At 40.7% G+C, this 14,726-nt stretch overlaps 1 protein-coding gene across 1 annotated transcript in view; it reads left to right on the top strand.

The window, feature by feature from the left end:
• Positions 1 to 14,726, top strand: part of LOC141133958 (dynein axonemal heavy chain 3-like) — a 3,453,856-nt gene that overhangs the window by 850,169 nt on the left and 2,588,961 nt on the right. The window contains exon 25 of the mRNA XM_073623563.1: positions 7,954 to 8,106. Coding sequence (XP_073479664.1) covers positions 7,954 to 8,106 — 153 coding nt within the window. The remainder of the gene's footprint in view (positions 1 to 7,953; positions 8,107 to 14,726) is intronic.

The following is a 14,726-nucleotide window of genomic DNA, read 5'->3' as shown; positions in this document are numbered from 1 at the left end:
TTCCTGCTCCACTACTCACAAATTCTGCTTCAGACATACAAGAAATCAGTTCTCCGTCACTTGATTAATGCTGCCAAAGCTTGTGTTACCTTGTGTTGGAAAGACCCCACTCTTCCTTCCATTGCTATGTGGCTTAATAAGGTCAGGAGTATCAATACCCTGGAAGACCTGGTACTTACCATCCAAAATAGAAGAGAAAGATATATGAAAATGTGGGCATACTGGAACATGTTCATATATTCGGATGAAGTCCCTCCTGGAGAGTTGCTCTGGGGATTGAGGTCCTCCTGTCCTATGCACCACATCGCCCTGGCTCCCCTCCCCTCCCTTCACCCCCTCCCTTTTTCCCTCACTCTCTCCCCCCTCCCTCTTTATCTCTTTCTGTTTCGGCACCCCCTTGGGTACCCCCTTGGGTGACCCTCTGCTTCTGTGCTTTAGTTTCTTTTTGTCAAAAAATCTGAAGTGTCCGCCTGTGCAAACTCAAGCATATTGTTCATAGTTACCGCCTCATTTTTGGAAGTGAGAAATTATAATGGGTTGTAGTGATGTTAAATTACTTTGCATTTCTGCAATCTTGCTTTATACTATATACTATATTAACTTGTCATTTTGGATCGTTTTTATATTAGGTGAGACATTGCACCTTTTCTGTTGTATTTTGCTCTGATGGATGCTTTATTCCCTTATATAAATTAAAAATCTGAAAAAAAAAATTGAAACTGTCACTATATTATTTTACATGGCTTCTCCTTTTTAGAAAATATATGATTTTTTGGAGGTTTAAAGAAATGTCCTAACTAGGGATGAGCTTCGAGTTCGAGTCGAACTCATGTTCGACTCGAACATTGGCTGTTCGCAAGTTCGCCGAACAGCGAACAATTAGGGGTGTTCGCGGCAAATTCGAATGCCGCGGAACACCCTTTAAAAGTCTATGGGAGAAATCAAAAGTGCTAATTTTAAAGGCTAATATGCAAGTTATTGTCATAAAAAGTGTTTGGGGACCTGGGTCCTGCCCCAGGGGACATGGATCAATGCAAAAAAAAGTTTTAAAAACGGCCGTTTTTTCAGGAGCAGTGATTTTAATAATGCTTAAAGTCAAACAATAAAAGTGTAATATCCCTTTAAATTTCGTACCTGGGGGGTGTCTATAGTATGCCTGTAAAGGGGCGCATGTTTCCCGTGTTTAGAACAGTCTGACAGCAAAATGACATTTTGAAGGAAAAAACTCATTTAAAACTACCCGCGGCTATTGCATTGCCGACAATACACATAGAAGTTCATTGATAAAAACGGCATGGGTATTCCCCAAAGGGGAACCCCGAACCAAAATTTAAAAAAAAAATGACGTAGGAGTCCCCCTAAATTCCATACCAGGCCCTTCAGGTCTGATATGGATATTAAGGGGAACCCCGGCCAAAATTAAAAAAAAAAAATGACGTGGGGTTCCCCCTAAATTCCATACCAGACCCTTCAGGTCTGGTATGGATTTTAAGGGGAACCCCGCGCCAAAAAAAAAAAAAAAAAACGGCATGGGGTCCCCCCAAAAATCCATACCAGACCCTTATCCGAGCACGCAACCTGGCAGGCCGCAGGAAAAGAGGGGGGGACGAGAGTGCGCCCCCCCCCCTCCTGAACCGTACCAGGCCACATGCCCTCAACATTGGGAGGGTGCTTTGGGGTAGCCCCCCAAAACACCTTGTCCCCATGTTGATGAGGACAAGGGCCTCATCCCCACAACCCTGGCCGGTGGTTGTGGGGATGTGCGGGCGGGGGGCTTATCGGAATCTGGAAGCCCCCTTTAACAAGGGGACCCCCAGATCCCGCCCCCCCCTGTGTGAAATGGTAAGGGGGTACTTACCCCTACCATTTCACTAAAAAAGTTTCAAAAATGTTAAAAATGACAAGAGACAGTTTTTGACAATTCCTTTATTTAAATGCTTCTTCTTTCTTCTATCTTCCTTCATCTTCTGGTTCTTCTGGTTCTTCTGGCTCTTCTGGTTCTTCCTCCGGCGTTCTCGTCCAGCATCTCCTCCGCGGCGTCTTCTATCTTCTTCTCCTCGGGCCGCTCCGCACCCATGGCATGGGGGGAGGCTCCCGCTCTTCTCTTCTTCTTTTCTTCTCTTCTTCTTTTCTTCTCTTCTTCTCTTCTTCATTTTCTTCTCCGGGCCGCTCCGCATCCATGCTGGCATGGAGGGAGGCTCCCGCTGTGTGACGGCGCTCCTCGTCTGACAGTTCTTAAATAATGGGGGGCGGGGCCACCCGGTGACCCCGCCCCCTCTGACGCACGGTGACTTGACGGGACTTCCCTGTGACGTCACGGGGAATGCCACAGGGAAGTCCCGTCATGTCCCGTGCGTCAGAGGGGGGCGGGGTCACCGGGTGGCCCCGCCCGTTATTTAAGAACTGTCAGACGAGGAGCACCATCACACAGCGGGAGCCTCCCTCCATGCCAGCATGGATGCGGAGCGGCCCGCAGAAGAAAATGAAGAAGAGAAGAAGAGAAGAAGAGAAGAAAAGAAGAAGAGAAGAGCGGGAGCCTCCCCCCATGCCATGGGTGCAGAGCGACCCGAGGAGAAGAAGATAGAAGACGCCGCGGAGGAGATGCTGGACGAGAACGCCGGAGGAAGAACCAGAAGAGCCAGAAGAACCAGAAGAACCAGAAGAACCAGAAGATGAAGGAAGATAGAAGAAAGAAGAAGCATTTAAATAAAGGGATTGTCAAAAATTGTCTCTTGTCATTTTTAACATTTTTGACAGTTTTTTAGTGAAATGGTAGGGGTAAGTACCCCCTTACCATTTCACACAGGGGGGGGGCTGGGATCTGGGGGTCCCCTTGTTAAAGGGGGCTTCCAGATTCCGATAAGCCCCCCGCCCGCAGACCCCCACAACCACCGGCCAGGGTTGTGGGGATGAGGCCCTTGTCCTCATCAACATGGGGACAAGGTGTTTTGGGGGGCTTCCCCAAATAGGGATGAGCTTCGTGTTCGAGTCGAACCCATGTTCGACTCGAACATCGGCTGTTCGATCGTTCGCCGAATTGCGAACGTTATGGGCCGTTCGCGCTAAATTCGTGTGGCGCGTCACGGCCCATAATTCACTGCGGCATCGCAGTGCATTGCTGGCTGATGATTGGCCAAGCATGCACTATGACCTGCATGCTTGGCCAATCACAGCGCCGTCAGTAGAGAGAGCTGTAATTGGCCAAAGCCAGGGTGGCTTTGGCCAATTATGGCTCAGGGGATTTAGTACACACCCCACACTATATAAGGCCGCCTGCACGGCGGCCCTGTGTAGTGTGTGTTCCGGTGTGCTGAGAGATAGAGAGAGAGAGAGACAGTGTCATTTGATTTGAGTTAGATAGATTAGGCAGAACAGTCAGTCAGTTAGCTGCACTTACAGTGTATTGTGTATATATATGCATCCCAGGTGTTGCATATATATATATATATATACACTGTATTCAGTTTAGCTAGATCCGTTCCTGTTATCTTCTATCTAGACTATTTACATTTAATGCAGTGCGTCCTGCTCACAGTGTTCAGCTAGATCCGTTCCTGCTATTTACATTTAGTGCAGTGCGTCCTGCTCACAGTGTTCAGCTAGATCCGTTCCTGTTATCTTCTAGACTATTTACATTTAGTGCAGTGCGTCCTGCTCACAGTGTTCAGCTAGATCCGTTCCTGTTATCTTCTAGACTATTTACATTTAGTGCAGTGCGTCCTGCTCACAGTGTTCAGCTAGATCCGTTCCTGTTAAATTCCTACTGACAGGCAGGCTTGTCTGGTTACAGTATATAAAGCTACCTGAAGAAAATTACAGGTGTTCTATTTGATCCTATTAGTACCACGGTCAGGCAGCTAGACTATTTACATTTAGTACAGTGCGTCCTGCTCACAGTGTACAGCTAGATCAGCTAGATACAGCTAAACACGTTAAAAATGTTCAAAATTACAAACAGATTCTACTTAACAACAAACCTACAGTCCCTGTCTTGTTTGCACCGCCTGTATACTGCTGTTCAGAGTATATAGGGCCTGGTGGCCCCACACCTTTCCTTATTTTAATTTGGGTGCGGGGTTCCCCTTAATATCCATACAAGACCCAAAGGGCCTGGTAATGGACTGGGGGGTACCCATGCCGTTTGTCTCACTGATTTTCATCCATATTGCCATGACCCGACATGACATTAAATCCGCAAGCAGTTTTAAATGAGATTTTTTCCTTTAAAAATGACATTTGGTGCAGGGACTGTTCTAAACATGGGAAACACGCGTCACTTTACAGGCATACTATAGACACCCCCCGGTACGATATTTAAAGGAATATTTCACTTTTTTTTTTTTACTTTAAGCATCATTAAAATCACTGCTCCCGAAAAAACGGCCGTTTTTAAAAGTTTTTTTTGCATTGATACATGTCCCCTGGGGTAGGACCCGGGTCCCCAAACCCTTTTTAGGACAATACTATGCAAATTAGCCTTTAAAATGAGCACTTTTGATTTCGAACGTTCGAGTCCCATAGACGTCAATGGGGTTCTAACGTTCGTGCGAACTTTCGGTCCGTTCGCGGGTTCTGGTGCGAACCGAACCGGGGGGTGTTCGGCTCATCCCTATCCCCAAAGCACCCTCCCAATGTTGAGGGCATGTGGCCTGGTATGGTTCAGGAGGGGGGGCGCACTCTCGTCCCCCCCTCTTTTCCTGCGGCCTGCCAGGTTGCGTGCTCGGATAAGGGTCTGGTATGGATTTGTGGGGGGACCTCATGCCGTTTTTTTTTTTTTTTTGGCATGGGGTTCCCCTTAAAATCCATACCAGACCTGAAGGGTCTGGTATGGAATTAAGGGGGAACCCCACGTCATTTTTTTTTTTAAATTTTGGCCGGGGTTCCCCTTAATATCCATACCAGACCTGAAGGGCCTGGTATGGAATTTAGGGGGACTCCCACGTCATTTTTTTTTTTAAATTTTGGTTTGGGGTCCCATTTGGGGAATTCCCATGCCGTTTTTATCAATGAACTTCTATGTGTATTGTCGGCAATGCAATAGCCACGGGTAGTTTTAAATGAGTTTTTTCCTTCAAAATGTCATTTTGCTGTCAGACTGTTCTAAACACGGGAAACATGCGCCCCTTTACAGGCATACTATAGACACCCCCCAGGTACGAAATTTAAAGGGATATTACACTTTTATTGTTTGACTTTAAGCATTATTAAAATCACTGCTCCTGAAAAAACGGCCGTTTTTAAAACTTTTTTTTGCATTGATCCATGTCCCCTGGGGCAGGACCCAGGTCCCCAAACACTTTTTATGACAATAACTTGCATATTAGCCTTTAAAATTAGCACTTTTGATTATTCATGTTCGTGTCCCATAGACTTTAACAGTGTTCGCGTGTTCGAACGAACTTTTTTCCTGTTCGCATGTTCTGGTGCGAACCGAACAGGGGGGTGTTCGGCTCATCCCTAGTCCTAACAAACAATGAGGTTTATTTACTAAAGGCAAATCCATTGTGCACTACAAGCGTACTGCAAGTGCACTTGGAGGTGCAGTTGCTGTAGATGGGGGGCACGCAAGGAAAATTAAAAACAGCATTTTTGCTTGCACATGATTGGATGATAGAAATCAGCAGAGCTTACTGTCATTTCAGATCTTCCACTCGGATCTACAGCCACTGCACTTCCACATGTACTTCAGTTACAGTGAATTTGCTTTTAGTAAATCAACCCCAATGTTACTAAAATGCAGACATCATTTACCAATGGTATAAAATGTGGTGCAATCAGAGAATGGCGTTTACCCAAACATTAATTCTGCAGTAAATGTATTTGAAATATTGTATCAGGGAGCTATCATAGGAAGAATCTTCATGGACTCAATGCTGTTGTACAACTATTTGAGACGAAATTTTCAAAAAAAGTACAAGGTTCTACGGAAAGATTGTATATATATATATATATATATATATATATATATATAGATAGATAGATAGATAGATAGATAGATAGATAGATAGATAGATATCAATAGATATAGATATATATACATACAGGTGCATCTAAAAAAAATTGCATATCATCAAAAAGGTCATTTATTTCAGTAATTTAATTCAAAACGTGAAACTCATAAGGTAATATAGATTCATTACACACAGAGTGATATGTTTTAAGCATTTCTTTCTTTTAATTTTGATGATTTATGGCTTACAAATAGTGAAACCCAGAAATTCAGTATCTCAGAAAATTAGAATATTACATGAGACCAATAAAAAAAAGGATTTTTAATACAGAAATGTTGGCTTGCTTAAAAGTATGTCCATGTACAATATAGTATGCACTCAATACTTGGTCCTTTTGCATGAATTACTGCATCAATGCAGCATGGCATGGAGGAGATCAGCTTGTGGCACTGCTGAGGTGTTATAGAAGCCCAAGTTGCTTTGATAGTGGCCTTCAGCTCATCTGCATTGTTGGGTCTGGTGACTCTCATCTTCCTCTTGACAATACCCCACAGATTCTCTATGGGGTTTAGGTCAGACGAGTTGACCAATCAAGTACAGTGATACCATGATCATTAAACCAGCTATTGGTACTTTTGGCAGTGTGGGCAGGTGCCAATTCCTGCTGGAAATTGAAATCAGCATCTACATAAAGCTGGTCAGCGAAGGGAAGCATGAAGTGCTCTAGAATTTCCTGGTAGAGGGCTGCGCTGACTTGATAAAACACAGTGGACCAACACCAGCAGTTGACATGGCTCCCTAAATCATCACTGACTGTGGAAACTTCTCACTGGACCTCATGCAACTTGGATTCTGTGCCTCTCCACTCTTCCTCCAGACTCTGGGGCCTTGATATCCACATGAAATGCAAAATCTACTTTCATCCAAAAAGAGGACTTTGGACCAGTGAGCAACAGTTCATATTCTCCTTAGCTTCTGACATTGTATCTGGTTCAGGAGTGGCTTGACACAAGAAATGTGAGAGTTGTAGCCCATGTCCTGGATATGTCTGTGTGTGGTGGCTCTTGAAGCACTGACACCTTGAAAATCTCCCCCAATTGATTCACAATCCTCTTAAGGCTGTGGTTATCCCTGTTGCTTTTGTACACCTCTTTGTACCACACTTTTCCCACTCAACTCTCCAATAATATGCTTGGATACATCACTCTGTTAACAACCAGCTTCTTTGGCAATGGCCTTTTATGACTTACCCTCCTTCTAGATGTTGTCAATGACTGTCTTCTGGAAAACTGTCAAGTCAGCAGTCTTACCCATAATTGTGTAACCTATTGAACCAGACTGAGAGACCATTTAAAGGCCCAGGGAACCTTTACAGGTGTTTTGTGTTAATTAGAGTGTGACACCACAAGTCTACGATATTGAACTATTTCACAATATTCTATTTTTTTTTGAGATTCTGAATTATGGGTTTTCATTAGCTGTAAGCCATAATCATCAAAATTAAAAGAAAGAAATGCTTGAAATATATAAATCGGTGTGTAATGAATGTATATAATATATGAGTTTCACTTTTTGAATTGAATTACTAAAATAAATTACCTTTTTGATGATTTTCCAATTTTTACCTGTATATATATCTATATATACATATATATGCACATTTTAAATTCTAACGTGTAAGAATAGCATAAAAATACATAAAAAAGGAACAATCAATTTCAAAATATCTTCCAGGTTATGTGTACGTTGGTGTAAACAAATTGAATATTGCACTACATTCACCCATTCAGGTGTGTGAAGTAGAATTGCAGTATTTAAAAAAAAAAATATATATATATATATATATATATATATATATAAAACTGAGAAGCTTGGTATAATTAGATGTATATGTCAATCTGCCTTTAACTGTATTTCACTCACACAACTAACCAGACAATTCCGTTTTTACATTTCAAACAGATTTTTGTATTATACATATTTTATATATTTGCTTTTTCAGGTGGAAAAGATTATGAAACTATCCCTGCATGAAGTTATGAACCAGTCTATTAAAGCATATGCAGAATCTCCAAGAAAAGAATGGGTTCTTCAGTGGCCTGGACAAGTTGTTTTAGCATCAAGCATGGTCCATTGGACAACAGGGGTCTTGAAGGTTAGCTTGTTTTAAAAAGTATACCTACATCATTTTCTTCCTTTTTTTTTTACACATTGCATGAGCCCTTATTTATTAAGCTAAATAGTAAAGAGGCCTAAATACTCAATTATGGCAATAATTTAAAAAACAAGGTAAGAGCTAGAGCTGCAATAACTGAATTTGACAGTTACCATACAAATATATGCAGTCATTATTTCTGTCAACAACAGAAATGTTTTGATAGTATGGGTTGGGTGTCTAATGTCTTTCAAATCTGGCCACAGTTTTTTGCTGATTTTAATTACAGAGTAAACTTGATGCCAATTTACATGTCCAATAGAGAATTAATTTTGTTAGTTATTATAAGTTGGTAGGCCATTTTTAGACACTGCAAGTTATCAAAACGTGAAACCCATATACAAAACCTACTCACCAACCAGTCACAGCATAAACTACTTCCAAACACATTTCCAAGAATTAGTCCATATTTAGGAGATTGTTTCATATTTGTATATATAATTTGTAAACCAAATCATTAAGATCTTATATAAGCACAAACATGCTTATATACTTTCAAAAGTAATTTTCAATCGTTTTTAAACTGAAGCTTTCATTACAATAAATAATAGTTGGTGAATCTGCCATGAATGTTGTTCAACTTGTTGAAGCTTGCTCGGGCACATCTGTAATATGGTGACATTGCTATGTTGTTACCTTGAGCATGCAAGTGAGGCTGCAAGTGTTAATCAGGCTACACTGATGCTGCTGCTTTGAACACTGATGAAATAGTGGGTTACTGATAAAGTGGGCAGTAGAGTAAGTTTTCTGGTTTATTATCCCTCAACCCCCCTCCCCCGCCCTGCATCTGTTAGTGGTCACATAAGCTATTACCATGATGTTAAAATCAGCTACACTCACAATCAGTAATTTGACTACACCAGCTCAAGCCACTTACATCGATACAATGTGAATGGGATGGAAGTTGCTGCTACCATTAAATATATGGGTTTTCCAAACTCTACTCTGCACTTGTGGAGAATTCCAATGGCTCAATGTGCATAATCACTCTAATTACATAATAATGTTACTGGTTAGACCCAGGAATTAAGAGGTATGTTTCTGACCACAGCTACAGCCTTCTGTATAATTTCACAACTTATTGTTTCATCTTATATTTTATTGGAAAATCATGAAAATGTTGAAAATAGCATTTCTAATAATGTAAATCATACTAAACTGTAAAATAACCTTTTGGAATCTCAGTAGTAGCAACTAGTTTTACTTTGACCTAATCAGACTGTCTTAACATTGTATTATTCTGTGTATGTGCACTGAGCCATGAACATTCAAAGCATTGGTTGTCAATTAATTTGCAACTCAACATTCTGTTAAAAAGATTTCTCATAACCTAGGCACATCAAAAACGTATGGCTATTAACCTCTTGAAAGGTTATTCAACAGGTTTTTCCCCAGGAGTAACTGAACTGTTACAGAGTGTCAAGATCAAGAAACTGCAAATATAAAGTGTTTTAAATCCTAGCCCAGGGCACACAGTAGGTTTTATAGCTTTGCCAGTGTTGATTAATTTATTTACTTTATATTTCTTTTTTGTGTTGCTTCTTTTTATTTAAAAATATACAACAATAAAGTAACGTTTAAACAAGAGACTGCAATAATAGGATATTTTTATCAGATTACATTTAGAGATTATAACTAGTTAACATTCATCTATGATTTGATGGAAAGGATCAGAAAAGCAATAAAACATCCAAAAGCAAAATAACCTTAAATGGATGTTCTCCTACCAAAAGTAATGTATTGTTTCATACGATGATGTGAGAAACCAAAACATTTTCAATAATAGTTGCTATTGCCCCATAGGTTTCCATCTCTGATACAATTATTCTAAAAAGTCCTAACAACTGACTGTTGCATTAACTAACTGCATAAAGGTGACCTCTTTTTTATCCTCAAAATCCTCAAAAATGACTTGCAATTTTAAGAAACCAAATGTTTTAATTTAGGAAACACATAAGAAAAACTTCTTATAAATATTTTCATCAGGTAGTTAAGTAAATACAAAAACGATACATGTGATTACCACTTGCAGCTAGAACATGTAGCACAAGGCTGCTTTTCCCTTCGTACCGCTGCTGTGCTGCATGCTGTGTTGTGAACAGACCATTAAAAGCTGGAGCTCAAATTATACACACAGATGAATCAGGAGGAACACTCTCTCTGCTCTGCAAAAAGATTTTAAATTAGATTGAGACAGTCAAAAAATAAGCAACTAGTTTGGGACTCTTTAGAATGTTTAATATTTGTTTGTAAATAAAGATTTAATATCAATATTCAAAAACACATACAATAGTCATAAACATAAAAAAACTAAATAACATTCACCAAAAACTATCAGTTTCTCATAGAAATTGTCTTTTTTTTTTGCATAAACGTTTTATTGCGTAAAGAAGCAATAAAGGAGAGATTCCAAGTACATAACAAAGATTACAAATTAGGTAAAACATATGTTGCATCATCACTACCCATAACCAGCAGGGAAGAATATATACTCAAAATGGCACTAGAGAAGAGGAGGAGATACTACCGCTGCTGAGGGACCCCAGAAGAGGAGGATCGGGGCCACTCGAGGTAAGTATGACATGTTTGTTATTTTTTATTTTTTTTAAACTGAAGCTTTACAACCCCTTTAAATTTATCAGAGCTATGTAATATGAGGACATATGTAAAGAGTAACTTGATTTTTGTTGAGAAAACGCAATCTCTTCTGGGTGATCAATGTATATTACAAGGATTTCAACAAACTTTGTTGCAGAATCCTACCTGTTTCTGCTCTAACGCAGTTTGTTGTATGCAGAATGAATCTAAATGGGAGTATCTTTTAACCCTTTCATGACAAAGGGTAACAAAAATCCTATTGCTTGAATTCAATTTTGCAACTTTGTCATGTGTTAGTAAAACTGTACATATTATCATACCAACTACTTAAATGAAGGCAAATTAGACCTTGTATTTTCCAGTTTGGGGATTAATAGCAAGGGATATCCCCTGAATTTTCAAAGAACAACCCAAAATAAATTCTCCTGCTCCTGACATTTACAGCGATACCACATATGTGTATATTATTTGTTGTTTGTACCTGTTGTAGAGTCCAGAAACAATAGTGTGCATTTTTTAAATACTACACACTGACCTTTGACCCCAACCTTTAACCCTGACCTTTGACTCTGAACATGACCTTCACCTTAACTATGACCCTAACGCTAACCCTCTAAAACACATATCTCTTTACCTCTAGCAAGGAGAAAAAGATACAATGTTTTTTTTTTCCTCTATTCAAGAGAAGAAACCAAAAAAACACAGTGCAGACTGTATACTGACTGATCACTGTGATAGCTAATCAAAAGCTAGGTTACACACAAAGATCAGGTGATTAGTAGCTGGGCCTCCCAGTTCCTGATTGATAGTACAAGATGCAGTGCTCTCAGTGAGAGCTCAATCTCTGTACTCAGCATGTGCTGTGCAGCGTGCTCTCCTCACAAACACAGTGGCGCATACAGTATGTGCAGCCCCACAGAAGAAGACCAACTTCCATGATGCCACATATCTATATATATATATCTATATATATATCTATATATCTGTATATATAGATATCTATATATACGCTCATTGTTAAGGGGTTAATCAGCTGATGTACTTGCAGTGTTTTAATGAGGAAAATACAGTGTCTGTATGCCTTAGAAGTGATTAACTGTTTGGGAATATCTCACCAAAAATTACATTTGCAGAGGATGCCTAAAATTTGATTTGTATCTTAGTGCAGACTTCTGGGAAAATCAGTGAGCCAATTATGCAAACAGGAAATTACATTTCTTGGGGTGTTCCATACACCAATGGTGTAAGGAAAGCTTCTAGATTGCCATGTTGCATTGAAGTTTACAAATTACAATGCTGAAAATTGAAAAAGAGAGGTACTTTTTAATAACATTCAATAACAATAGCAATTGTTTATGCTATATATTTGTTTTTGTTTTGTTTTTTTACTTGCTAAGTGGAGTTACCTTTTAAACAATCCATTCAATTAGTATCAAATCAGGTAGGCACTTGCACTACATAGTTGATGGTAGATCTAAAAGAGATCAAACACTTGGCTTTTATATATAATGTATGTTCAGCCTATGAGGGGCTTTCCTCCCACCTGTTTTGTCATTGGAACAGAAAGTGAGGGAAAAGTTCCCAAACAAGACACCAAACAAATAAAGCTAAAAACTCCAAACTACTTCATGCAAAACTAAGAAAAAAATAGGTTATACTTTTACACTTTAGAAGTGTATCTAAACTCAAAAAAGTCATTAGACATGAGGACTGCATTTGTTTTCATTTTACATTTTCTTTTTCTTCTCGCTTTGTAATTTAAACCGTAACAAACTTCCAGACTTAAGCCAGCCATACATGCATCCATTTCTATCCATGTACTGTGCAGGGAGGTTGTACAAAAGTCAGTCTACCAATTGACTTCTGTAAAACCTACCTGTTGAATTTTCCACTTGATCTGTGTATTTTGATATTGGAGAAGCCTCCCCACTGTCAGGATACGATAGCATAGTGGGAGGATTCCCCCATCCACCTTGAATGTGTGCATGGCGGAATCAAGTCATTTTTTTCCCACCCACTGGTTGCATGAAAAAAATACTTATCTATGGGCTTCCTAAGGATACCCATAACATAGGGAGATGAAGTTCTGTAGTCCTTATAGATACCAGGGAACACTGTAACTGAAACGTGTGCAGTACAGGCAAAGAGCACATAAAATTACCAGCTCACAAGATTACTAGCAAAGTAACTTCTGGACCTATCAAACAGATATAACAAAACACATTCAATAGCATATTTAACAGACTTAAATAGGGAAAATAAGAGAAATTCATTTTTAAGGTTTACATACACTTCAAGTTGGAATTAAAAACCTTTTTATTCATGTATAGCAAACATGAATAATAAGTAAGCAAGTAAAATTAATTCCTTGTTTTGGCATTATCATAACACAAATATAAGATCCCAGAAAGTACATTTTATACAGTTTAACCACTTGACGACCGCCTCACGCCGATGTACGTCGGCAAGGTGGCACGGACAGGCAGAATCACGTACATATACGTGATCTGCCTTCCGCGGGTGGGGGGTCCGATCGGACCCCCCCCGTACCAGAGGCGGTCGCCATTTCTTCCCGGGCGATGAGAGGTGAGGGGGAGGCCATCCATTCGTGGCCACCCCCTCCCGATCACTCCCGGCGAATGAAAATCCTTCCTGTGCCTCTGTAATGTAAACAGAGGCACAGGAAGTGATGTCATCCCTCCTCGAGCCGGTCTTTTCGATCCAGCGCCGAGGAGAGAAGACATCCAAGTAAGTGCACCAACACAACACGTTTAGTAGAACACACCAGGCACACTTTTCACCCCCCTTCACCCCCCGATCACCCCCCTGTACCCTCTGTCACACTGACACCAATAGCAGTTTTTTTTTTTGCATTGGTGTCAGTTTGTGACAGTTATAAGTGTTAGGGCAGTTAGGTTAGCCCCCTTTAGGTCTGGGGTACCCCCCTTTAGGTCCAGGGTACCCCCCTAACCCCCCTAATAAAGGTTAACCCCTTGATCACCCCCCATCACCAGTGTCACTAAGCGATCGTTTTTCTGATCGCTGTATTAGTGACACAGGTGACGCTAGTTAGGGAGGTAAGTGTATAGGTTTGCTGTCAGTGTTTTATAGCGACAGGGACCCCCATATACTACCTACTAAAGGTTTTAACCCCCTGATTGCCCCCTAGTTAACCCTTTCACCAGCAATCACTGTATAAGTGTTACGGGTGACGCTGGTTAGTTAGTTTGTTTTTTATAGTTTTAGGGCACCCGCCATTTATTACCTTATAAAGGTTTAATCCCCTAATTGCCCGGCGGTGATATAAGTTAAGTTTTTAGGGTCAGATAAGGTCTGCGTTGCCCCAGGCAGCGTCAGGTTAGCGCCAGTACCGCTAACACCCACGCACGCAGCATACAACTCCCTTAGTGCTATAGTATCTGAGCGGATCGATATCTGATCCGATCAGATCTATACTAGTGTCCCCAGCAGTTTAGGGTTCCCATAAACACAGTGTTAGCGGGATCAGCCCAGATACCTGCTAGCACCTGCGTTTTGCTCCTCCGCCCAGTCCAGCCCAGCCCACCCAAGTGCAGTATCGATCTATCACTGACACTTACAAAACACTAAGCACACATAACTGCAGCGTTCGCAGAGTCAGGCCTGATCCCTGCGATCGCTAACAGTTTTTTGGTAACATTTTGAATCAGTCGCTGACAGTCTGTGAGTCTCACTAGTGTACCCCTAAATTTAGAGCCCAAAATGGCAAATCGAAGGTACACTAGTGAAGAGGCCTACACGTTTCTGAGCATGACAGATAGTGAAGAGGAAGTCAATCATCTGTCAGATTCAGGCTCAGAATACGATCCTGTAGAGGACAGCGGCTCCATGACAGATAGCTCTGACGACGGAGTTGTGGTCCCTGCTAAGGTCAGGCATACCAGACCCCAATCTTCTTCTTCTGTCCTTGAAGTGCAAGAACC

The sequence above is a fragment of the Aquarana catesbeiana genome, linkage group LG03 (assembly GCF_042186555.1).
Source record: "Aquarana catesbeiana isolate 2022-GZ linkage group LG03, ASM4218655v1, whole genome shotgun sequence".
NCBI lineage: Eukaryota > Metazoa > Chordata > Amphibia > Anura > Ranidae > Aquarana > Aquarana catesbeiana.
Note: the sequence above shows the minus strand (reverse complement) of the source record. Positions and strands in the feature narration are given on the sequence as shown.